The sequence below is a fragment of the Canis lupus genome, chromosome 29 (assembly GCF_048164855.1).
Source record: "Canis lupus baileyi chromosome 29, mCanLup2.hap1, whole genome shotgun sequence".
Taxonomy (NCBI): Eukaryota; Metazoa; Chordata; class Mammalia; order Carnivora; family Canidae; genus Canis; species Canis lupus.
Genome location: NC_132866.1, coordinates 5,131,746 through 5,157,810, shown reverse-complemented (window position 1 = coordinate 5,157,810; position 26,065 = coordinate 5,131,746). Strand labels below are relative to the sequence as shown.

The 26,065-nt window shown below is 42.8% G+C and overlaps 1 protein-coding gene across 2 annotated transcripts in view; it reads left to right on the top strand.

The window, feature by feature from the left end:
* DOCK1 (dedicator of cytokinesis 1) overlaps nt 1–26,065 on the top strand; it is a 493,838-nt gene that overhangs the window by 169,246 nt on the left and 298,527 nt on the right. For both annotated transcript variants that reach the window (XM_072804887.1, XM_072804886.1), the window contains exons 25-27: nt 2,500–2,606; nt 19,581–19,708; nt 22,229–22,324. In XM_072804887.1, the coding sequence (XP_072660988.1) occupies nt 2,500–2,606; nt 19,581–19,708; nt 22,229–22,324 (331 nt within the window). The remainder of the gene's footprint in view (nt 1–2,499; nt 2,607–19,580; nt 19,709–22,228; nt 22,325–26,065) is intronic.

Below are 26,065 nucleotides of genomic sequence, written 5' to 3'. Positions count from 1 at the left end.
GTGTGTCCCATCCCTACGGCATACACAGAAGGTATCAGCAGCCCCTGCGGCCTTGTCAGAAAATGCTGAATCTCAGGCTCCTTCCCAGGTCTCCCCAGTTAGAAATAGGGCCTGGGGCCCAGCCCTTGGGTTTCAGTGAACCTTCTGGGTGCTTTCAGTGAGACTTTTGTTGGAGAGCTTCAGGTCTGGAGAATAGGAGAAGTGGGGCAAGCTGTGGTTGGGTGGCCCATGGGCATACTCTGGGATTGTGCTTCTCTCGAGGCACAGGGGTCAGACTCTAACCAACTAGTGGGGCCGCATCCACGTTCACAGTGGGTGCTTGCATCAGTGCTTGGAGAGCCAAGGGAGACCCCCTCTCTGGAGCCAGCCCCGTCTGCTCTTGATCCCTTGTCTCTTGATGCATGCCTGTGTGCTGCTTCAACACCTTATCTACTGATATTTCATATATTTTTTAAAGATTTATTTATTTATTAGAGACAGAGTAAGGAGAGGGCAGAGGGAAAGAATCTTGCAAGCAGATTCTCCACTGAGCCAGGAGCCTGATACAGGGCTTGATCTCACAACCCATGAAATCATGACCTGAGTCGAAACCAAGAATCAGTTGCTTACCCATCTGAGCCCCACCCAGGCACCCCACCTTATCTACTGATTTTTTTTTACATGACCTTGTAAATCATGTAAGTATTGTATCCTTTTTAGAAAACTGATTGATGTTTTGATGATACAGAAGAGACCACAGAGGAGAATAGATCAAACTTAATTCCACTGCCTAAAAATAACTGAAAGGATGTGGATTTGCACACATGCACAAATATTCACATGCATATGTGAACACATATTTCCTAAAAAAATTCAACACAATTATTCTTTATTTTACAGGCAGTTTCTGCATGTAAGACATTTTGTTTTCCCACATTGGGGAGTAGTCTTCTACATCATAATTTTTAATAACTTCCATGGTGTTCGATCCTATGTTGGCCCATCATTTATTTAAGTAGCAACAGTAGGCACTGACATCGATTATGTGCTTTCTCCATATAGAAGAGGCTTCACGCAAAGCACTTTCTATGTATTGTTCAATTAATCTTTCCAACAGTGGTATGACATCGGTTCTGTTATTAGCCTACTTTTATGCTAAGTAACTTGTCCCTGATAACTGAGCTGGTCAGTGGTGGTGCTTCAAGGCCAACCCAGGCTTTCTGACTACAGCAAAACAGGCCACTGTGCTATAGTGATGGGTACTGGGTTCTGTTCGGTTTTTATTCTTATAAAATATGCTAGGATACATGTTTTTGTAGCTTAACTGTAGGATCTTGCCCTTATGTATATCATTAGCAGAAACAGTGAAAAACAGTGAAGTGGGATTACCATGTGTTATATTTTCTTTTTTTGCATTTTCTTAAAAGATTTTTAACAAATACTACTCAGTTGCTCTCTAAAGGTCAAAGCAACTTTCTACTAAAGTATGTTGGTGTCTGTCTTCCCAAACTTTGCCGGTACTTGAAATTATTATTTTATAGAACCTTTGTTATGATTGGTGAAAGACTTTTCTTTGTTACTAACAAGAACCCTTCGTCTAAGACCCCTTCATAGTTTTATCAACTGTTTGTAAAAGTAATGTTTAAAAAGAAATTTCTAGTGAGATGTAAGTTGCATCCTATAAAGTGTGCCAGTTTTAGAGTATTTAATTAAAGGGCATTCAGTATTTTTACGGAGTTGTGTGCCCGTCATCGTAATCCAGTTGTAGGGAAGTTTCATCACCCCTTTCAGATCCCTGGTGCTCATTAATAATCTGTCCCTACCCCAGCCCAAGGCAACCACGAATCTCCTTCCTGTGTCTACAGATCTGCCTTTTCCAGGCATTTTATACGAAGGAAATTATATAATATGTGGCCTTTTGTGCCTGGCTTCTTTTACTTGGCATAATATTTTCAAAGTCTATCTGTGTTGTAGCCTTTGTAAGAACTTCATTCCTTGTTAGGGATGAATTCTATGGGTATATGTTGTTTGTCTGCTCCTGAGGTGATGGACATCTGGGTTTTTCTCCTACTGAATATGAAGAATAATACTGCTATGATTCATGTGTCAAGGTTTGTGTTGGATATGTATTTTCATTTCTCTTGGGTATATACCTGGGAGTGGGTCCTTAAGTAACCGGTTTAACATTTTCAGGAAACGCCAAGCAGTTTTCCAAAGTGGCTGCACCAACTTACATTCCCATCAACGTGATATGAGGGTTCCAGTTTCTTCATATCCTAGCCAACACTTGTTATTGTCTCTCTTTTGGATTATAGCCATTTGAGTGGGCATGAAGTGAAAAATAACATTTTAAAGCATCATTTCGTTGGGTGAGATTTTGGTCTCTATTATGGGCAGTATCCAACGTTCTGGTAGAGCTTAATCACCATTTAATGACCTTGCATCTCAGTATCATCTTGAACACAGTGGCTCATTTTGCTGTTATATTCCTAAACTCTTCACTTGTGTTTTTCATTATAGCAAAATGTTTACTGATTTCATCCTAAATGTTCCCATGGGTTTGCTGACCATTCAGAAGCTATATTGCTTGATTGAAATCATTCACAGTGACCTCTTCACACAGCACGGTGAGTGGAACCCTGAGAATCATTAAATTGTCCCATTATTCATTGTCTATAGGCCTTGTCCCTTCTGAATTCTCTCCTCTATGCCAAAAGGAGCGGAGGTTGCAACCAATTAAGACAGCTCCATTACAAGACAGGAAGATTTAGTCCTTACAAGAGAATGGTAATTGATGTACAGTGGAGTGATAGATCATTGAAAGATGAAGGGGAAAGCCTCGTAGTTTGTAATTTAGGTATACACTAAAGCCCTAAGATAATCAGCGTACATTGTAGCCTTTAAGATGTGTGATTGTCTATCCTGGGGAGGCAATCACCTGCCTCCATTCAGATGATTGCAAAGAAAAATGTCAAGTTTTCTTTAAATTTAGAAATAATGGTACTGTCTTTTCCTGAACTTTGCATTCTTTGACAGGGCTTCCTCAAACCCTGCTCAAAGTAATAAGAATTTTAATGATTCCTCAACTCATTTATCCTGAGGAACACCTTCTATTTCCCCACGTTATCTCCCTACCCTTTTTATTAATCATTTTCTTTCTATTTGGACAGATTGAATTAATATTTTACACTTGTCAAGCAGTTTTATTGAAAGCTTAAAACCTTTGCATAATTCCACAACCTTTCTCATTTAGTGGAGGCAGATGTGGGGACCGTTGAGTGACATTCTGACCGAGAGGCACAGATCTCTACTCTTCTGTTTGTGTCCAGACATTTGGCTGTTCCATTCATTTTCTTTTGTCCTCGAGTGTGGCGTTTTAGGGACGGAGCAGCCCTGGCTGGGGGTGTCCTATTGGGCTCCTGGCTGCATCTAGAACTCAGTGTATGTCCAGATTAGTCTTTCGTAACTTCTGGGCTCCTGGAGCCTCTGTATTCCTGCTGGCTTTAACCTGATTTCTTGATCGAACTTTATCATTGCACTGGAGTCTACACTTACAATGAAGGTTTATGTTAAGAGAAAATGCCAAGACTTCACTTGAGTGGGAATGTTCTTTTTGAGAGGAAACATCAAACTAAGAAGTGAATGGGTTTCTGCAGCCCCTCCAAACATTTCTATCTGGGCCACAAGCCCATAGCTGACTTGCATAATTGAAAGGCAGCTCCGTTGCCATTGTTTGGGATTCAAAGCACAGGAATCTCCTTCAGCTAGCAATCCCGACTGTCCATACTTCAGGGCCTCATTGGAGGGCTGGGTCTTGAATTACTCATTCCTCAGGTGTCTTCTAAAGCTTGGTGAAACTATGGGGTTCAGGAGGGCGTGATGATGAGGTGATGGGTGGGGACCACTGCATCATTGTTTCTTTCTGTATCGACTACATTTTATACCAGAGCAAGTAAAACCCCCCAAAAGTTTTCTATTTGGATTATATTAGGAGAGTTACTGATGTCCCTTCTCCTAACCCTCCAACCCAAGGATGCACACACCACCACCAGCACCGACCTACACCACTTCGTTGAATGAACAATTACCAATGAATAGCAATTGTCGATGGATTGATTGTACTTTTATTGACTGTTGACATCGGGATGACCTCCTTCCCTATGTCACATAATTTCTATTACAAAACTCTGTACCACCTATCACATAGCTCTCTTTGAATGAGGACCTAAAATATAAAAGGTTCGATTAAAAATATTTAAAATAGAAATTCTTCTAAGAATACATTTCAAGGGAGTGTTTTCTTCTATTGAAGCGTAACTTTATTTCCTTAGCTAGTAGAAAGCTGGAAGGGACTCTTCGTATTTATTTTTGGTAATTCCGTCAGCCTGGGAGTCTGGCGATTCTGATTTTCTTCCTTCCTGCACCGTTTCTCCTTTCGCTCTTGTTCTGTAAGTCTTGTATTAAAGACCGCCTCAAGGCCTGTTGTGGAAGTTTTGCAACATGCTGTTAATTATTAACCTAAAATCTTAAGTACAAAGTTAGGGACTTAATTTTCATAGCAAGCTGCACCAACATGGAAAATGAGGTCATGTGAAATAATGTGAATCGAGACTGACTTTGTGCTACAAGAGCCACAGCTCGCCTGAAGCCTCCTGTCTTAGAAGCAGCTCCCCAGCTACCCAGTCAGTGGGCCTTGTCTTAAACCAGCATTGGCTGCCCACATGTGCTTCCAGATGCTCACAGGCCGTCTGGAAATGTTTCAGAATACACCGTCCCATGTCCAGTGTGAAGAAGGAGGACCCCCTGTCCCGTCATACAGGCTTTGAGCATTAAGAAACTTTCTGCGAAGGGATAGCAAAGACAACCCTGATTTTTCTCATCTGTGGGCCGCCTGCTTTTTCAAGGCAGCCTACAGCCATCTCACCTCCTTCTCAGGAAAGACTAATCAGCGGAAGTCTTCAGATATCATTACTTTTGCAAAATATTCTGTACCATGTTTGGTATAAATCGTTGAAGTCAAAGTATTTTCTGATGTGATGGGATGGCCCTGATTTTCCTGCTTTGTTCCAGTTTTTATTAGTTTGTGATGGTCCTGGTCTGTGTGCTTTTCCTGATCCCAGTGGAACCAGTCAGATGAGCGCCCCACATGTCCAGAGTTCTAGAACTGTACAGAACTGAAGTTGTGTGGTCAGGGTACATCACCGTGTGGCTCCTCTAGGTTCCCCAGTGGGGACTCCAGGGCCTGTCTTTGCTCACCAGCATGTGGGTTGCCTGGCTCCTAGAAGGGATTCACTGAGTTACTTTGCTCTAAAACATTGCTTTCCTCCTCACCACCCCGCCACCCCCCATATTGAATACGTTCCATAGTTTTAAGAATCTCCGTTCAGTGGGAGTGACAAGATGATCTGGGTGCAGCAAGGCTAGGCATACTGAACTGGAATTGTTTCTCTGCAGAGAGGCCTGCCTTTGCCAAGTTGGGTCCCGGTAGGCTGAGGCTTGCTGTGTCCTGTCGTTGCAGCCTTGTTTTCCTGATTGCTGCTTCTCTGTCTTCTGAAGGACCCGGAAACTGAGGTCGTATCCAGCTGAGTGTGCGAGGCCATCGCAGGGGATGTGTGTTTTGGCAGAGAGGGTTGTTTGACCCTGTTGGTGTGGAAACTGTGGCTCCTGTCGCTGCTTACTCACGGGTGTCCCAGCTGCCGTGCTTCCTCTGGGTCTGGGCTGTGCTATCCTGCTGCTTCTGTGGCCACTACCCTGGTGGAGGGAAATGGGAGTTCTTCATAGAGCTGTCCCGCCCACTGCTTGTTTCTAGTTGCATCAGAGCTCCTTGGCAGGACCTGCCTTCCAGGTGCAAGAGTGCCTGTGGACTTGTTCTGACTTCTGTACTGGGGAGGCACAGCTTGTCATATGGAGATCTCTCCCAGGTATAAGAAGGCTTTTCAGGAGCTGAGATGGACCTGGTGGCCATGGTGGGTGCCTGCCACATGGTCTGCCAATAAAGCCTGGGTACCAGGCCCTCTGGAGACTCGACTACTCACAGTAAGCACCACTGAGTGCATGAGCCTCTCCTTTAACTGTGATTTGTTTAAAAAGGAAAAAAAAAATAATGGTTTGTGTCATTTCTCCTACAAATTATTTTACTTCCTCATTAAGAAAGAACTATGTATTTCTGGAGGCCTGTCTGTGATGAGGCAGGGTAGGACACAGCAGGACTGAATGTGTGGGTTTTATGATCAGACTACCTGTGTTCAAATCCTACCTCTATCACCTGCTATCTCAGTGACCTTCAACAAGTTACCCTCCTGGCTTCAGCTTTCTCACTGCCTTGTTCTTGTTTCCTCCATCATGCATTTTGTTTTTTGTTTTTTTTTATTTTATTTTTTTTTTCTCCATCATGCATTTTGAAGATGAAAGTATGTATAGTGCTGAGATTTTCATCTCACGTCTAAGGCACAGTCAATCAGCATTAGCCATGTCTCTCATTTTTACAGAGGATTCAGTAGAGAATGGCAGATAAGATCCTGCCCTCATCGAGGAGGGTAATTATCATGTCAAATATGAGCTAAAAGATAGTAAACTTGGATCAAAGAGAGAAAAGAGAGAAAAGTGTTATAGGGAGTTTCCTCTGAGAGGTACTCTGATCACCCTGCATGGAATACCCCCAGCCCCAGTGCCCCAGGCCTGACACTCCCCACTACCTGAAATCATTGCCTATTTTTTCTTCTTTGGCTTGCTTACCTGTGGTCTCTCCCTAAAATGAGAGCTCCCTAAATATGGCTTTCTTTATGCTGTTGCTGCTTGATTGCTGGCTCCTAGGACAGTGTGCTTGTCCACAGTACGGACTTATTGCACAAACAAAAATGGCCGTGGATTTCTGAATACAGCACTTCATTTCTCAGGGGGCAGCAGAGAGGAGGAGGAGGCGTGACCAGCTGCATACATACGTAGTTCACTAGATTCAGGGGAGGAGAGGTTTTGTGTTTGTACAGAGAAACTGGCTGGCTCTCTTCCCTTAGCCCTGTATGGATTGATCATGGAAGAGGAAGGAGAGATGGGAAACAAAGACTTAGGAGTGGCTGAAGCTGTGGAGGGTCATCCATGAACAGTTTTATAAAATTAGGATCACCTTTTTGCTTCTGATTTAGTTCTTCCTCAGTTTTGTGGACATGTGAGGTGGGAAAGGAGTACAGTTCAACTCTACCTCTGGATTCAAGGTAGCTTTTTGTTAAGATTATGGTAAGTTTTATCCCAGCCGCCATAGCATGCCATTAGGATGTCTTTTCACAAGTTTGGTGGTATTCAAAGAGTGAATGACTTTTTTTCGGGAAAGGGAGGATGCACAGAGGGGCTGGTTACCAGTCTGGTGTCTCCACTCCACCTTGGATGTTCCCGCTCCTGCTCCTGAGCTGAGGCGAAGGGCGTTTGACTCCTTAGCATGCTGTGCACGGGAGCCAATGAATGGGCGGTAATGGCTTCCAAGCGTTGTCTCGCGATGTGACTTGACTACTTGAAAGCTGGTTAAATAGATTATGTGCTTCACAAAAAGATGACTCTTGCATATAATCTGTGGTGTGGAGTGAGCAGATTTTCAAAGCAAGATGCAAAGAGACAGAAAGGTCAGAGCTTCATAATTTGTGCATTTGTAGCTTTGTTCCCCTGTGATTATATTGTTGCCCACATATCTGACAAAAGCTGCGAAAATTAAAGCTTAAACCCTATTATAGAAATGAAAAGTTTCAATGTAATTTAATTAAAATAAACACTAGGACACGAAGGTTTAGGATTTATGCCCACAAAAATGTTTTACATTAATGTTACAGCAATTGGGTAAAAAAGGAGTCAACCTGAGATTGCATTCAATTTCAAATTAGTCAGGAGCATTGGACATACTTGCAAGATGCCTTTGAGTGAAGGTGAGAGAGCTTCTGGAACACATGCTCTCATCCACATGGGCTCCTTTCCACCGTGGATCTGAACCTGAGAACTTTGGGAATCCTCAGTCCGGGTAACACTGCATCTTTTCAGGAACTGACCTTTCCATATTTCCATATTGAAAATGACCAAACCACCTGACAGATTTTCTTTAGAGCCCACAGTGTACTTACCATTGTGTCTTAAGTTTTTTTTTTGCTTCTGGAAGGTAGCATAAGATTTGAAGAGTAAAGATTTGAAGACTTAGTAGCAAGATAATCCCTTTATAGTCTTGACAGTAGTTTAATACTCTTGGTGGATTACGTTGTTTAAGCTCACTATTCATTGGCATCCATTTGTTTGTTTTTCATTTTTGGGTTTGTCTTTTTCCCCTGATGGTTGGAATCTAGCAGTGAGTATGAATGGGAAATGTGCCATTCCCTCATTTTCTGGCCATTCCCATGGCTCTTTCTTTCAATATAGCAAACAGGCTCCTTTTAAACAGTGTTCGTCAGCCTCATAAAACTTCATTTGTGTTCCATTTTTGAACAATACAGAGCTTCTTCAAAATGTAGGCCTAGAGAGCTTAAATTATTTTCCTCATTCTTATTTTCAAGGTGAATGATTCTTCCAGTTATCAAGCAGAGTGAAACTCTCCTTTTTAATGGTAGAAACATTAGTTACAGCAGCCCTTTGAAATCTGAGGGCAAAGGCTCAGATACCAATGGGACTAGCTATTAGGAAATATTGAAGTCAGATTTCCAGACTGTTTTTGTTGTGATTAATCCCAGTTCTAAAATTTATATTTCTTAAGATCACTCTATCAATCAGCCTCTACTTTAAATTGTAGAAAGAATAGCTATATGTTTAATATAGATTAAATTTATCATTTAATAATAGATTTATTAATAAAATATACCTTCTTAATGCTTCGATCCATAAACAAATCAAAATAAAAACTCTTGAGCTTCTCTACTGTTGGAAGTGGAGAGAGATTTGTCTTTATTGAAGGGATCTTAAACCCAGAGCTACTCTACAGTAATTTTGTTAACTTGAGGGATATTGTACAGGAAGCAAAATTGGAGTTGAGTGCCACGGTCATGTAACATACCACGCATATCTCATTCCAGGATGCTTTAATTAGGTGGTTGTGTGATGATTTCTAAAGAATGTTACTTACTGGCTTTGAACCCGAAAGACCCATTCTTGAAATAATGGTGGAATGTGAAATCATTTTCTCCTATTCTTGAGAAAATTTTAATCTTTATCTGTAAAGTACTGTACCTTTTTCATACCTCATTCTGTATATCACTCTATATCATTCATTATATGAGTGTTTGAAAAGAGTATTTGTTAAAAGAATGCAGCCTTTCAGAGAGGGCTTACTGAGTCTAGGAGAGTGAACTCAATTTCAGTTTCTCAATTATATCCATTTCCATTCCATTATAATTTGGTAAGCACCTGTCATGTGCTCAGGACTCTTGGTTAGCACATTTGATTCCTCTGAGAAGCTTCAGAGCCATCAGCTTAAAAATATATAATTGGAAAAGCATAATTCTCTTAATTTCCAGATAAGGGCCCAGGGGTTAAACAGCAAGTCCTACCAATCAGCGAGGAGAATCCCGGGCAGGGTGCTGTCCACCACTGTGGTGCTGATTAAGGAGCTGTCTTGTTAGAAATCCATCACCCCACTCTGTTCTTAAAACTATTTCACACCCCACTCTATGAGTAATACATTCTGAATACTGAATTCACTTCAAATGCCATATGGAACAAGATAAAATACAAATATATGAATAAACTAAAACAAATGTAAACAGACTAGGCAAAAATAAGCAAAAATGTAGTGTTATGCTCATGGTGTTTTCATACTTTTTTTTTTGTTGTGTGTGTGTGGACTCTTAAGTGTGATCACATTGGTAGTGCCAGTAGTTCCTCAGGGTGTAGTTGGTCCTACCTTTATCATAGTCTGTTGATCCCTTGTTCTGTACCCACCTCTGGGTGGGCTCCTATCCCTATTGCTTAATGTTGGGAGCAAGAAGAGCAGCTTTAGAAGAGGCTGCCTCGATTGCCCTGTATCTAGTCATGCTCACACAGGGCACGAGGACTGCAGGTAAGTCTCCCCAGTTCATGATTCCTTCCAAGCCCTATGAGATAAGCTCTGTACCTCCATGATATGTTACTTGCCTGGGACAGTTGGAGGAGCACCAGGTCAGTCTGTCTTCTTTCAGATTCTCCTTGAAGACTCCTTTTTTTTTTTTTTTTTTTCCTGTTGTATAAACCGTTTCCTGAGTGCATCGACCATCCCTCAAGATGGAGTGGACTGGACCATATAGTTTTTACATTGTTTTTAACATATACATTTTATTGTCAGGGGAGTCAGGAATTTGTAGGCTTTTTGTTGTTATTTTTTGTGGGTTTTTAAAAAATCTTAGCTGGTCAATTCAATCTTGGAAGCCAATTTATTTACAAAGAATCTACCACCATGAAAAAACATTGATGAAAATCTTAATCAGTAGAAAGCCGAGAACCCCCACTTAGGTACAACAAACATAGCTATGATGCTAAGCAACTCTAGTCTTTTCCATAAAGTGAATAAGATATAAGTTTGACAGAGCATAGTAATCCTTGATGCAGCAATCCTCAGATTTCAGTATGGTCCTGTATATTTTTAAATAAGCAAGGCTAGAATGAGCTATAGAGGTTTTAGGTTTTAGGAATGTATTGAGTGACAGATGGCAGTTACATCAAGTGATTGCAGCAGACATCCATAGTAAAAAAAAACACTGTATTTGCTGGACTACATTGACCAAGACCTACTTTTTTGTCTACCTTCACCCTCCTGGTTAAAAAAATGCATACCACACCCAAGCCCTGTATATTGTCTTTTTGTTTTCTCATCCTCCACGTGGTAAGATTCTGGCCAAGGACTTGGAGACCTGTAGCATTCTTTCCGAACTTACCAAACCACCTCCTTAATGCACTTCATTTCTGGCCTGACTGGCTGTTCCCACATAGACTTCCCCAGGATTTTGCTTGACTCCTTAATTTTTTCATCTGCTTGTAAATGAGACTCATTTGTGATTCTTCCCTGTTGATGGTTCTTTCATTTCTTTCTTCTGAAAAATTCTTTTTTTAAAAAATATTTTATTTATTTATTCGTGATAGACCTAGAGAGAGAGAGAGAGAGGCAGAGACACAGGCAGAGGGAGAAGCACGCTCCACGCTGGGAGCCCAATGCGGGACTCGATCCCGGGTCTCCAGGATCACGCCCTGGGCCAAAGGCAGGCGCTAAACCACTGAGCCACCCAGGGATCCCCTGAAAAAGTCTTTATTACTACAATACTAATGAGTGTTTAACTTAATTATTAAACATTTCAAGACTGGGGGATACAACATATTTGCTGTCCCATCCCTTCTTCCAAAAAGATGACACCTATTTTACTAGGTCCAGTGGCTTCATCTAGAAGATATCTTTGATCAGCTTCTTTTCACATTGCCATACAGTATATATCCTGTCGTGTCCTTCCAATTTCCAAGGTTCTTTTAATTTCTTTTTTTTAAGGTTTTATTTATTTGAGAGAGATAATAGAGACAGCATGTGCAAGAGGGGCAGAGAGAGAGGTAGAAAGAGCATCCCAAGCAGGCTTCGTGAGTGTAGAGCCCAGCGTGGGGCTTGCTCCCACAACCCTAAGATGATGACCTGTGCCAAAACCAAGAATTGGACGCTCAGCCAACTGCACAACCCAGGTGTCCATGGATTCTTTAAATTTCAATGTCATCTTATCAATTAAAATTCTATGGCATTGCATACCTCAAAGCTGACATGCATATTATCTCATTTCTGATCATTTCAGCACTCAGCTGAGTGGCACTGAGGAGTTTCTGACCAAAATACTTATGAAGGTGTTACCAGGTAATAGAAATAGAAACATGGTGCAGGGCAGTTGTTTTTACTTCATTTCACAAAGAGAAAATGGAGAAGAAAATCAAAAAGGAAAAGTGACATACTTAGGGTTACTCAATATGAATTGATTCTCCTGGTACTACCAGTGAGTATGACTTGTTGCATTTAAATGATACTTGGAAAAATGTAATCTGCATTTGACATGTAAAGATACCTGAACCACATGTAGTCGCATGCATGGGTCATTTATTTTAAGGAGTGCTGGCTTCAGAATCAGGCACCTAATTCTGGCTTGGGTGCTTAGTGGCGCAATCCCCATACATCCCTGGTACCCCATCTGTCAATCTGGACATAAGTACATGGCTCCTGTGATCCCTTACAGTGCTGACTACATTTCCTGCATTTCTGTTGTTTGAAGACTTGAGGGAGAAAATCATTCGAACAAATTGAATCATGTGGGTACAGAGTTCTTAGATAGTTGAAAAATAAGATGAGTGTCTATAACAAATGAGTAACAAGCATCCCCCATTTATATAGCTCCTACTGTTTAATTCTCATTAAAAATGTTAATCTGGATCTCAGTTCTTTGTAACAGGCTCAAGGTTATTAAATGCACTTTATGGATCATTTGTTTAATGTGACCAAACTAAAAATTAAGCAGCACATTACTCAGTGTTCATAAAACGAATGTTTTAAATGGACAAATTCATTCTCGTATTTGCATCTTGCCTTAATGTAGAGCTGTAATGGGGTTATAGACGGATATTCTATTTGGACATTTATAAGCTGATGATGCCTGTTGAATACCTTTTATAAAGATTAATATTTTTTACTTTGTGCCCATTACCAGGGCATTAATCATCATGGCTTCAGCCTGCACAGCTGAGCATGAACAGATGTCGAATTATTGCTGTCTGTAATCATAGTGGATCACACTGGGAGAGGGGCTTGTGGAAGGGTGGCTGGGACCTCTGATCCCCATAGCTCATTTGTGTGAATCTGGATCCCCTGGGCTGCCTGCCCCTTCCTGGCTGCCTGTGCCGGGCTGCCTGCATTTCCCTCATACAATGGGAAAAATCAGGAGAACTGTGCAAGCTTCCCTTGCACAACTGTTCTGGCTTCCCTGTGGGTCCTGTCTCTGCCTCGACTCACACTAACCCGGCGCTCACAAGCCTGGTGGTCACATCCATGTGAAGAGAGATCTGATAGGAGAGATCTGCTGTGGCCTTGATTCTCCTTCCAGGGCTGAACACCAGTTCATTAAAATGAGAAACCACACAGGAGGTCTTTAACATCTGTTTCCTAGTGTACTTTGAGACCATGCTGTCCAACACAAATACAGTGTAAGCCACAGGCACACTTTATAATTTTCTAGAGACTACATTAAAAACAAAGGACAAAGCAATTGCTGAAATTAATTTTAATGATTTATCTAAAATATCTCAACACAACTTCAATCTAAATATTACTAATGACATGGTTTCCATTCATTTTTTTTTTTTCCATACTGGGTCTCTGAAATCCAGTGTATTTTTGACACCCAACAGCACATCTAAATTTTTATCATACATACTTAATCTGGATTTTGAACATTTAATAAAATTTACCACTGAAAAGTAAGTTTGCATACCTGAATTGTTCCATTACAGTGTTTCCAGTAAGCAAGTATAATTTTTTTTTACTTTTATGTTTTAATGTCTTAAAAATTAACTGAATTTGAAAATTCTGTTCCTCAGTGGTACCAGCTCTACTTCAAGTGTTCACTGGCTGCCCTGTTGGGCAGTGCAGCTCTGAGGCATTCCTCTTTATGTACCTCTGTTGAAAAAGCTGACTTTGTATAATGATATTATTTCTATTACTGTTATTGGCAGCTCCCATTTATTGAATGCACAAATTATATCATCTGATTCTTGCAGGGAAACTCAAAGGTAAAGACACAGCCCCATTTGGCAGATAAAGGCTTATAGAGTATAGGTAACTTGCCCAAGATCCAAAGAAAATTGTAAGCAGGGTGGATTTCATCATTTCCTAATGTGGTGGGTAAACTGAACCATCGTGAGAGTAAAATCTTTCTCAAGATTGAAGATTGACCCAGGTTCCTAGGCTTCAGTCAGATATTTATTGTAGCTATTTTCCAAGTGGTTATGTGGGGCTAGTTTATTTAAAATGAGTTTTCTGTTAAAAATGCAAAGGTTTATTTGTTTGTTTGTTTTGGGGGGGGGGATTTTCGGTTTCCCAGGCCATCTGTCATGAACTTAATTCTTAATTGGACTATTGGCGTCGATCATGGTAGAGAAATGGCACTCTGTTCATGGCGAAGGGTATTCAGGACATTGAGCTGGGACATTCAGAATATGACAGGAGATTCTTCTTTCTCAGCTGCCAGAGATGGCATTTGATGCTTTAAAATTCTGCATTGCAGGTATGAATGTGTGTTTGGTGTGTGTGCATGTAGTGTGTAAGTATGTGTTGTGTAGTGTATGTATGTGATGTGTATGGTGAGCTGTGTAGTGAGTCGTGTGTGTTTGTGGTGCGAGTGTGTGTGGTATACTTTCTTCTGTGCTCTACGTTTTTTGTTTCTACTTGATGGTAAAATTTGAGAGACCTGGGTGTCACTAGACCTTGTGCTCCATGACTTCTTGAAGAAGTTGGAAGTCACTGAAATGTGGAGTAAGTGACGGTCTTTGAGAGATGACGTTGGGGAACTTGTGTCACTTGTGCCCTGGCGGGGGCGGTTAAACAGCTTGGGCAGCACTGGGAGGCAGACTGGCTTCCCGCTGCACATCTGTCACTCCATACTGTGCACCTGGAATTGCACGTGACCCACACCAGCTCTTGTATATGAGTCTGCATGTGCGCGTGCATCCCTGCACACTCCTGTCCAACTGCTTTGGACACTGTCCTGTGAAAAGGGAGAGAGAACTTGTTATGATGCTGTCTTCCCTCTGATGTCTTCCTAGGACAGGACAGGGTGGCTTGGACCAGGTCCCTCCTTACCACCACACAGGAGCCACGTGCTGTGGTTTATAGACCACGAACAAGTCCTATGTATGACAGCTGTCCTGCTAGGAGGAGCTCACATGCACACACAGTCAGGTCTTAGTTTACATGTGGGAGCTCCTCTCCTTGAATGGGAGCAAGACCTCTGCTCTCATGGAGATTGCATCCCAGCAAGGACCGTAGAACCAGTCATCATGGATGGTGGTCCATGCACCAGGCATCTGGGGCCCTTCTGCGTGCAGATCTGTCTCAGGGCCATGTTGGGGCCTGCAGATCACAGGTCACCAACAAGATGTGCTGATTGCTTTGCCTCCAGCTTTGGTCCTCCTGGCCTCTCAAGGTCTCTGGAGCATTGCCTTTCTTCCTGGGACCTGGGGCCGTGTTTCTGAAGCGTGCTGCTGCCCTGTGACCCTCTGTTCTTGGGAGCCTGCATGAGATGCCTGGTGAGGTCAGCGAGGTCTGAGGAAAGCCTAGGCACCTTGGCAGCCTGTCTCTGGAGCTCTGCTCTGGGGCTGGGAGGTGGTGGTCCTTTACATTGGAGTGTCGGGCTGCTTTCATAAAGTCCTTCTGCCAGCATTGACTCCTTCTATCCTCCTTCCAAGGAAGTGTGCTACTCCCCATTCCCCACTTTACCGTTACCAGCCTTGGGTGGGGAGGGTGACGAAGGATAGATGAGCTACGGTTCTCCTGGATACCGGAAACGTCCAACTTGAGGTTGCGGGTCCATCAGGACGTATTTTTGTGTTCTTGGGGGGAGCTAAGGCAATGAAATGTCTTTCTGTGTGACAAAATGGTAATGAAGTTTCCAAAAAGTTTTGTCATTTCTTATCAAGAGAAGCTGGATAACAAACAAGTGCAGCTAACACACGGACCCCTGGTTTGGGGAGAAGGTGGGCGTTCCCGCCAGGTAGCTGAAGATGGCTGACAGCATCTCCTGCCGAAGATGAACAGGGCAGCTGTCACTTCTTCACCCTGGAGTAATTCTGACAAATGACACTAACACACTCAATTACCTCTGGGAACGGTGAAGTCAACAACTGCCTGTCCAGGATGACAGATAAATGGGGTGGCAAGAGATCGATTTTGGCCAGGGCATCTGGGTCCCAGAGTCTGGAGGGACATGTCTGCTATCTCTGAGTCCAGAACTGTGTTCCTCTGATTTTCTAAGACTGTTCACAGACACACTCCTCCTCCCAACCCGGACTGGCCTTCTACCTCTGTTGGGTTCCTCTTATGCTTGTTTTGCCCAGCGACATTTGTTTTCCTTTATCGTATTGTTAGGGTCCAGGGCTTCATAGCCCCAACTTCTCCCTCTGATCTAGATGTCTTGGAAATCTGACCTACCTCCAAGATGGTGGCAGTGATAGGGATGACCCAGTGAGCAGGGGTGACCCAGTGAACAGGCTTGCCCTCCAGGTGAGGGTTGTCAAGCTGGGTGATGTGTTTCAGCAGAAGGGATTGAAGACCGTCATCCTGGAGATGTCCTGCCAAAGGCTGTGAGGATGGACGCAGGCATGATTGGACCCGAACAGGATTGCCAGGAGATCTTCCCAGCCTGTTGGATTCTAGGAGGTTGCTGTGTAGTCTTTATGCTGGATGTGGTCTTGTGGTTCAGGTTAGCATGTCAAGAGCTACTGAGGGCAAATGTCATTTGTGAGCATTGGGTTTCTGTAGAAAAGACACTGGGCTTGGGGTGCTTGTAGGATTCATGTGTTTGGTGGGTCAGCATTTGGAACTGATGCATTTTCAGGCTGGCTTCGCTGCCATGGGTAATTTTCTTGTGGCATTTCCCTTGGAATGTTTTGGTTCTTCATGCTCCTACACCGACGGCAGGTCTCGGCTCTTTGGAGCACTTCCCTTGTGAGTTTATGGGGATGTGGTATTTGGGGAGATGCTCTCCATGGGAATCTGACTTCATCCATTGGCATCACAGGGAGGGTTGGCTGAGTAGGTAAGGGAATCACATGAGGGCACTTGACATCCATAAACACAGACATGGAGGGCCATGATATCCATAGGATAGGACCTCTTCATGTGTTCTGTGTCTCCCTCCCTGACCACTGTTAATTCCTGATATTAAGCCATAAGGTGAGCCTGGCCTCCATCCAGAAGATGCACAGCATGTCAGCACCTCATGCATTAAATATTGGCTATTCTAATTGTCAGAAGTAAAATCATTGAATCACTGAACAAAACTTTCTGGAAAAATGGAATTGCTATTAGTCTTTTTCAGAGGATAAGTCAAAAGGGGTTTGAAAAAGCCTTGGTATGAGCTTCCCATATGTGGTTCCCTGGAAGTAGGTGGAACAGAAGGGTTTGTGCTATTTCAGCATCCTTGTGGCTCCCACCTGCAGTCCTGGACCTTTATTACTGTGTGGTCCTTGGGGAAGTCTTCTAACTAAGTGGGTATCAGCATGCCTGCAAGAACCATTTCAATGTTGCATGCTCCATTTTTTCCTACATTAAAAAAAATTCAGGAAACATTAGTGCAAAACATGCTTTTATGTGTCATTAACGTAAGCCCTAAAATGTAAAATCTAAAAACAAGCTAAGTATATCTAATGTTTCAGAGCTCTGCCGTCTTCTCTCTCGTGCTCTGCATTTTAAAGGGAGCAGTGGTGGCTGGGCCGGTTTTGCCAGCAGAACTATGGTGGTAAGAACAGATAGTTCATGTTAGAGGGAGGATGATACTGGAGTCAAATGGGATTTCCCAACTGGAAGAGACCATTAGTAATTGCATTTTTGTCTTTAGTCTCCTTTGTGTTTGTTTCCTTATTGCTCTTTAATTTTCTGAACATTCTTTTCTCTGCTCCTATCTAAAAAACAAACAAAAACCTGGTAGTTCTTTGGTCCTTACACTCCAGTCCCCACCCCCGCCCCGTTACACGGCCATGCTCCCGGGGGCTACGTCTATGTCCCTTATATCCATTTTTCACCCCTGCTCACTCAGCCACTCCTGGAAGCCGCCTCATGGAGCCTGTGTGCCTCTAACTACCACATCCCAAACCTGTTCTGTTTCATCCATTCTCGCTGCCATGTTTGGCCATGTTGTCCACTGTCCTCCCTTATTTGGGTAACGTCACTTGTCTCTGCCTCCACATCCCTGATCCCTCCACCTTTCTGTCCCATGCATCTCCTGTTCTAGTACCTACATTCTGATGGTCACAAGCTTTCTTCTTATTTTTCACATTCCTTTTGATGGTCCTTTTGGCTTTCATTACTGCCTTGAGGCTGATGATTCTTTAATCTGTTTTTCTAAGCCAGAAATAATGTGTAGAACCCTTCTTCCATTTGCCTAGTAGAGGGGGCTACTTGGGCGTCCAGCCAACAACTCAAAACTCATCGTGTCCAAAACAATCCGGATCCTTTTCTCCTCCTGTTTAAAATACACTTGTTTTTCTCATTTCCTTTCTGTGGGTAGCATCACATGGCTCCTTGGCTCTTAGGATGCTGGGCATTGGGTTTGATTCTCCCTTTTCTGCCACCTTCCAGCCTCAAGCGCCATGTCCATCCACCTGCCTCTGGTATTGCCTGTTCAAGGCCTCTTTCAAACTCACCATTGCACATGAAGTCAGGCCTTTGCTTTTTCTCACCTGGACGATCACTGGAGCTAACTGGTTTCTCTGCCTCCTGTCCCCACTGCCATCCCCATGCACCATCCCAGAGGGTCTCTAGCCTTTTCAGTCTGATCACATCTCTTCCCCATCAGCATGTCTGATTTCTCAGCTTCCTACAACCTCAGCCACCATGTTCATGCTGGTATCCAAATGCCTGTATTGCCTTTTATCCTGCCCCTCGCCTTGCCCCCACCCCCTGCAGCAGTGCGTGTGCCTCTCGAATGTGCCATAGGTTCCTGCCTGCCTGATTTTGTGTACAGATTTTCCATTCTTTCACTGCCTGCCCCATGTGCAAAATTGTGATTCCTCTTGCTAGCAGGTGAAGGAGGCCTTCCTGACTCTCCTCTCCTGGCTCAGTGCTTGTTCACCACGGCTCCCTCCTTTACACGCCTGTGCAGTAATTAGGATAGGGGTCTGAGAAGCCAGAGAGGCTGTGGCTCCTCACTTGGATTTGTGTTACGTCATAAGAGCAAGTACCTTGTCCTGAGCATCTAACTAGGCCCAGGTCTTTGTTACTTAACCTTGTAGGAGTACGTTGTACCGCAAACCTGTGGGTAGCTAATGCCATGTGTCCATGAGCACATGGCACATTAAGGATGAGCAATCGGAGAGCTAACATGAGCTGTTCACAATGGCCGTGCAAGTGGGGAATTGAGTTGGTTATGACTTGGCTTGAGCTCAGAAACCTTTACTAGGCATATGGAAATAGAAGGAAGCCATGCTTTGGTCCTCCTGTGGAAAAACAAGAGTAGCTGCAATTAAAATACTTTTTGTTATAACTAGTGTTTCTTTTAAAGCTATAAATCGAATTTATAATTCAGCACACAAAACTAGTCAAAAGCCCCCAACATGTACATTTGTGTTTATATCTACGTGCATACTCTGTGTGCAGCGTGCTGATGCATGTCTGTGGATTATCATTGTATATTGTATTTGCAAGGAGAAACACACCTAGATGTGTGCTTGTGTATAACGAATTCACAGAGCAGGATAAGTGATTTCCGCACATCCAGCCTTCTGACCCCCTCCAGCTGTCAGTTTCACATTTGGAGGAAAGTAAATGTAACATGCTTGAAAACAAGGTAACGTGCTAAGAACACAAGCTTCTAGCAAGTAGAGTTGTGTCTTGGTGGGTCTCCTGCTGACTGGCAGCCCCATGTCCCCTGCAGACTGCAGAGAGATCCTGCTTCCCATGATGACGGATCAGCTCAAGTACCATCTAGAGAGACAGGAAGACCTGGAGGCCTGTTGCCAGCTGCTCAGCAACATCCTGGAGGTTCTGTACAGGAAGGATGTGGTGAGTGAGGGCTGTGTTTGCTCAGGCTGCCTCTGCGGGCCCGGCGGGGGGTGGTGGTGGTCCCCTTATGATCCACAAGAGCCCCCGCCTCACTGCACAGAGGTGCATTGGATTCAAAAGGAATGATCTTAATTTTAAAGGTTAGCGCCTCTCTCTCTCTCTGCTGAGTGGTACCCTTAAACTGTTTTTTATTTATGTATAAAGTATCATTCTAATACTAAAATGTCTATTCTTCCAAGTTAAAAATCTGTAAGTTTTTCCTGTGCCTTCTCAAGTGAATGCCTCCCTGGGACAGATTTTGGTCCTTAAGGTCAGAAAAATCACTTTGATGACCAGAATTAAAAGTAAACAAATGGAGGCTAATTATCTACATTCTTTATTGTCAATGCTTATTTTACTTTATTTTTATTGTCAATGCTTATTTTACTTTATTTTTTAAAAATTTTATTTATTCGAGTGTGAGCGAGCTTGAGAGAGAGAGAGAGCAAGCAAGCATGCACATAAGAGTGGCGTGGGGAGCAGCAGAGGGGGAGGGAGAAGTAGATTGACTCCCTGCTGAGTGCAGAGCCAGATGCAGGACTCGATCCCAGGTCTCTGAGATCATGATCTGAGCTGAAAGCAGACTCTTAACTGACTGAACCACCCAGGTGCTCTCAATTCTTATTTTAATATAAAGTAAAATATGCACAGTTTTTTTGTTTGTTTTAAGTTTTTCGTATTTCTGAGTTTTGAGAAAAATGGCTCTTCCTCTTTTCCCACGTTCCTCTCCCCACAGGCAATTTCCCTCTGTGCTTTTTTACCTAGTTTTTTTTTTTTTCTTTTTCTTTTTCTTTTCCTCTTTTAAAAAATATTTTTTAAATTTATTCATAAGAGACACAGAGAGAGAGGCAGAGACATAGGAAGAGGGAGAAGCAGGCTTCCTTCGAGGAGCCTGATGGGGAATTTGATTCTAGGACCCTGGTATCACAGTCTGTCCAAAAGCAGATGCTCAGTGACTGAACCACGCAGGCACCCCTTTTTTTTCATTTTATTTTATTTTATTTTATTTTATTTTATTTTATTTTATTTTATTTTTTTATTTTATTTTATTTTATTTATTTTAATTTAATTTAATTTAATTTTATTTTTTTTTAAAGTCACATGAATTTTTCTTTTAAAGATTTTATTTATTTATTCATGAGAATACACAGAGAGAGAGAGAAGCAGAGACACAGGCAGAGGGAGAAGCAGGCTCCATGCAGGGAGCCTGATGTGGGACTCGATCCCAGGTCTCCAGGATCACACCCTGGGCTGAAGGCGGCGCTAAACCGCTGAGCCACCGGGGCTGCCCCTTTTTTTTCCTTTTAAATGGTATTTCCTTTTGTATTGTAAATTTTATGTTGAGTCCATTAACCTTTTTTCTTAATCAGAAGTTGTTATAAGTGCATATGGAACATCTGACCTTATGGCTTCCCATCCCCATATGCCCCTCATACACATTTGTCCACACTTGTGCACATGTGCAAACATGCGTGAACTCACTGATTCTCCAGGTGTGTCTGGAACGGCGTACAGATCCTTGTCCATCTACCTGTACCTCCAGCAGAAAACACATGGGCCAGGTTTTTAAGGTCAATAGGACTTACTCTTTGCTCTGCCCTGCATGGTCTCTGGATACCTTCCCAGTCAACACGCCCATGCCTGTCCTTCCCACTTCCTTCCCGCATGGGCACAGTCTCTCAGAGCCTGGTTAGTACCATCAAAGAAAGAGATTGTATTAAATCACTTCCTAGCAAAGGTGGCTGGGTGCATCGGCTCTTCCAGGGGAGTTGCCTTTGAAAGGTGTTAGAAGCCTTAATCCAACAGCCGGTCCGCGTGGCCCCATGGCAGGGCTTTCCCTTTCTATGAAGGGGTGAAGTTTGGGAGTGAAGTGGTGGTAGGGCCCATCCTCGTGGTGGAGGTGGTGCCTGCCCGGGCCAGTGTGTGAGCATCTAGAGAACATATTGAACAAGTTCCAAGTTCATGAAGAAGAATCAAGAATCCCATCACATTCAAAATAAAAGAGCAAGTTTTTACTGCTGGAAAAATCTGTGGCGCTGTGAATTTGTCCTGAAAAAAATATATTGTATTCCCAGCGATTATTCCCCAGGTTATTCAGACTTGAAATGCAGAACAATCTACGGTTGCTCTCTGCCTGCTTTCCATTTACAAATGGACAAGTGTCTCTAGGAAACTAATTGGTGGGCTAATCAGGGATCATAAACATTATATTGTTTAAACAAATTTGTTTTATTTTTAAGGTTTGCTTAAATTAAATTACTGTGATTACATAACAAATTATCATTAATGGACTATAATTAATAAGATGCCTTGTGTTTTCTTTGTGAAGGCTTTTGCCTTTGACAAGGGCCATTCTTCATCTCGTTAAGGGTTATAATTGATTTACTTTTTACAGGGTAAATGGATTCAGTGACAACCACCAGGGCTTGCATGTTAATGATTGTCTTAGGTGTTGGTTTTCACTGATGTGTCTTCCTCCAGGGGCCAACTCAGAGGCATGTCCAGATAATCATGGAGAAACTTCTCCGGACAGTGAACCGAACCGTCATTTCCATGGGGCGGGATTCCGAACTCATTGTAAGTGCTCAGTGACGTACGCTTGGGTGTGTGAATGTGGCTGACAGCATCTTTCTCAGGCATGTCACTTAGTCTGATGCTTGAAAATCCACCTGGTCCCTTTCCAACTGCCTTTTGACAGTAAACTTATTTTACTACTTTGTAGCATGCAGCTAATGTGCATTTATTTACAATCTGGTATATAAAATATATGCTGATTTTTTCCCCACGATTCTAGAAGCAAGTATCAAAGTTGAAGTGTCAGCAAACGAACATTTTGGAGACAGAAACATTTGATTCTAGTTTACTCATAATTTACTTTTAGCAAAGGATATGTATTTTCTTCTCAGTCTTTTATTCTTCTGGCAGTTTAGTTCTACGTATTTACATTTAAGATGCCGTTAATAAAATTTTATGAAGGACCTTAAAAAGTAATTGAGGTGCTCCAACCCAGCTATTTTACTGTCTACTCTGATATATAGTTCATGTTTCCTTTCTACAGATATGACTGAGGCTTGCAATGACATTTGTGATTTCTTTTTTTCCAAGAACGTTGTAATAATAATTTAGACAGTTTTTCAAGTTTTGTATTATAAGGCTCTTCTCCACCCCCCAGAGTTTTCCAACTCTCCCTCCCTACCATTATTCTTAAGTTCGGTTTTTTTCGACAAAAGATGCACACATAGATCCCTCTTAATTCTTTTCATTTCTAGTGTACGTTACCATGTCACTAAGTTTGGTTGATGGCATTTCCAGAAAGATTTTTTTTTTTTCAAATCCAGGAACAAACCATCCAGTTAAAGAGTTTTCACTGGTAACTAGACTAGCTACACTGGTCCTCCTTGTGGGACCACAGTTCTCCCTACATATCCTGGGAAGGGGACGAGGAAGGTGACACATGTGTCTGTTCAGGCAGCAGGGCAGGAACATAGGTAGCACTGGAACTGTTTGGTTTTTGTGGCTGGCCTCAGTAAAGGATGCGGTTTTAGGTGAAATCACAGATGGGTAGCACAGAAGTGGGACAGTGGCTGCCTTACTATTTTCCCATCCAGTAAAACAGCCTACTTTATACTTCAGAGTTTCAGCATGTGTTATGTTCAGATTTTTCCTTTTTAAGGTATGTCTCACTTAGGTTTGGACGATCACATGTATGAATTAGGAAATAAGATATTTTCCTTGTAAGTTGGCTTTATTTGCAGTGGACTTTTCCATTTTTCTGCCATAGTGGATTTGTCTACCTTATCATGTGCTTTTCTGTAATCTTAACACCTTTGTACAGGTGGGTGGAGACTGGGCCCCATGGAGTAAGATGTGAGGTATCTCCAGGATCACCCCTAGGGGCTGGTGTTCCTGACTTCTTGTGGTGTTACCTGGGTGTCCTTGGACCACTCTCATGTTGTGAAATGCTGTGGGACTCTGAGGTGGGATGGATGATGTGTGGCTTGAAGTTGAATCAGGTTTGGTGCCATCCTCTTAAGATGACCCCTATTGGAATGGGCTGGAGTACGGAGGTGGGGGTGAAATGATGGCATTGTTGGGTTTTAGGGAGTTAGTGATGGGCACTGGTAATGCAGTGTCCAGTGTGGGGAACTGTGTGGTTCCAGTGTGTGGTGAACTGAGGAGATAGTTCTAGGGTTAGAAGTCTAACCCTAACATAGTGTTGACTTGGGTCATCCCCTGCTGGGAAACTGGGTTGAGGAGGACAAGGAGGAACTCATACAATTTTGGATGGTGCTTGGAATGTGGAGAGATTGTAAGGTGTTCTAGAAGAAGGTAGACCAGAGCGTGTGGAGTGGGGTGTCTTCTCTCAGACCATGTGGTCCCCAGATGCCTTTGGGAAAGTTCTCCTCTCAGGCGTGATGCCCATAGTGGTAATCATGATGGCAGCACGTTACCAAGTACATATTTCTGTGTGGCCACTGTGCAATGAGTGAGAAGATTCTTGTTTAATTCTCAACTTTACCATGCATTTGCAATTGCAGAAGATGTCCTGCAGAGGCGTAAGATGTGGTTCTAGATCTCAGCACTGGCATGGAAGCTATGATTTGGTGCCTTGGTTTGGTGCCACAGCTGGTTCTCCTAGACTTTTTTGTAATACTGATACTCATGCTACTGATCTCAGTGGTGTTCAGGAGGTACCAAAGGGGACTGTGAATTGCTTCTAGGTTTTCATCCCTACCATCCCTAACTAGGGAGGCAGCTGTCCAGAGAAGTAGGTAAGCAGCTTTCAATTTAAGACCTTTCCATGATCTCTATGGGCCACACGCTGGGATCTCCTGGAGATAGAAGGGAGGATTAGGTGCCCCTTTCCTGATGGACTTGGAGGAACCCTTAGGAGTTCCTGAGGAAGAGCCCATGTTCTAAGAAGAGGGTGTGTGACAGTGATGACCCACACTCAGTCTTACCCAGCAGTCAGCAGGGGTTCAAGGCACTGTGTGGGAATGGGGATACAGAGCATGTCCAGGCCCATTTCCCACCATCCCGACTTTGTCCTACAGAAGTCTCTAGAAGTGGAAGGGGATTTAGGTCCTAAGCTGATTGCTCCCAGTTCCAACATCTTCAAAATCTATAAAAGGAGTTCAGAGATTCCTTTTGTACAACCGACGAGGCTGTCATGGAAAGAATCTCAAAAGAAAAAAAAAAAAAGATTCTGAATAAGCTGTAATTACTCAGTGAGCAACAACAACAGCATCAAGATGTTTTTATGAAGGACGATTACCTTTTAAAATGAATTACCTAGAAGAATCTTTAAGTCATCAAGGAGCCCTTGTGATGTCCACAGAGTGGGAAGACGGAAATGCTGCTCTGCTTGGTGTGCTAACCTTGCCTTTCCGATTTGCTCAGATGTAGATTTATGCCTTAGCTTCTTAATGTCACTGTTGTTGCTCTGTGAATTTAGATTAGAGGAAGATCTGGGGAAAAAATGTCTCTGACAAGGTGGAGAACAAACTCAATCAGTGGACCTTCTAGAGTAGAAGAAGAGTGGAGAATGGTCTACAGACCCGCCCCGGGTAAGCGGTGATAGCGCAGTGCAGCACAGAGATTACAGTCCCTCTGTGCTTGCTGCTCGTTGTTGCATAAATGGAATGGGAATTGTGTAACTATGAATCAGCTTAAGGATTCTGAGTAATCACTGGAAATGGCTTTAAAAATTAAAGTGATTAAAAAATGTTGAATAGTTATGCTTCATGTAATGATCTATTCCACGATTTTGTCAACAATCATATCCGGAATGTGGCCTCTCCTTCCATCGGAATGTTATTAGTTGGGAATGCTCTTGTGGGCTGACAGTTTTCCTATCTATTTATGTACGGAATTGAGAAATGAGGGACTTACCATGTCATTGGAGAAGCTGTGATGTACAGTGTGAGCCTTGTCTTTTTTGTAATATTTAATTAATTTCTTTATTTGAGAGAGCACGAGCAGGGGAGCGGCAGGCAGCGGGAGAGGGAGAAGCAGACTCCCTGCTGAGCAGGGAGCCCGATGCAGGGCTCCATCCAGGACCCTGAGATCATGACCTGAGCTGAAGGCAGATGCTTAACCAACTGAGCCACCCAGGCGCCCCAAGCCTTTTCTTTTATCTGTATCTGTGGTATTTCCTAAACACTGTACAGTTGATTGTATATTGTTTGTTTTAGTTCATTTTATACCTTTCAGCATTCTGTGTGAAATGAGCTATTGAAATGCATCTCATGCATAGGATAAAAATGTGCCATAATCCTAAGTGTCATACTTTTTTAACAAATAAAATTGCATCTGGCA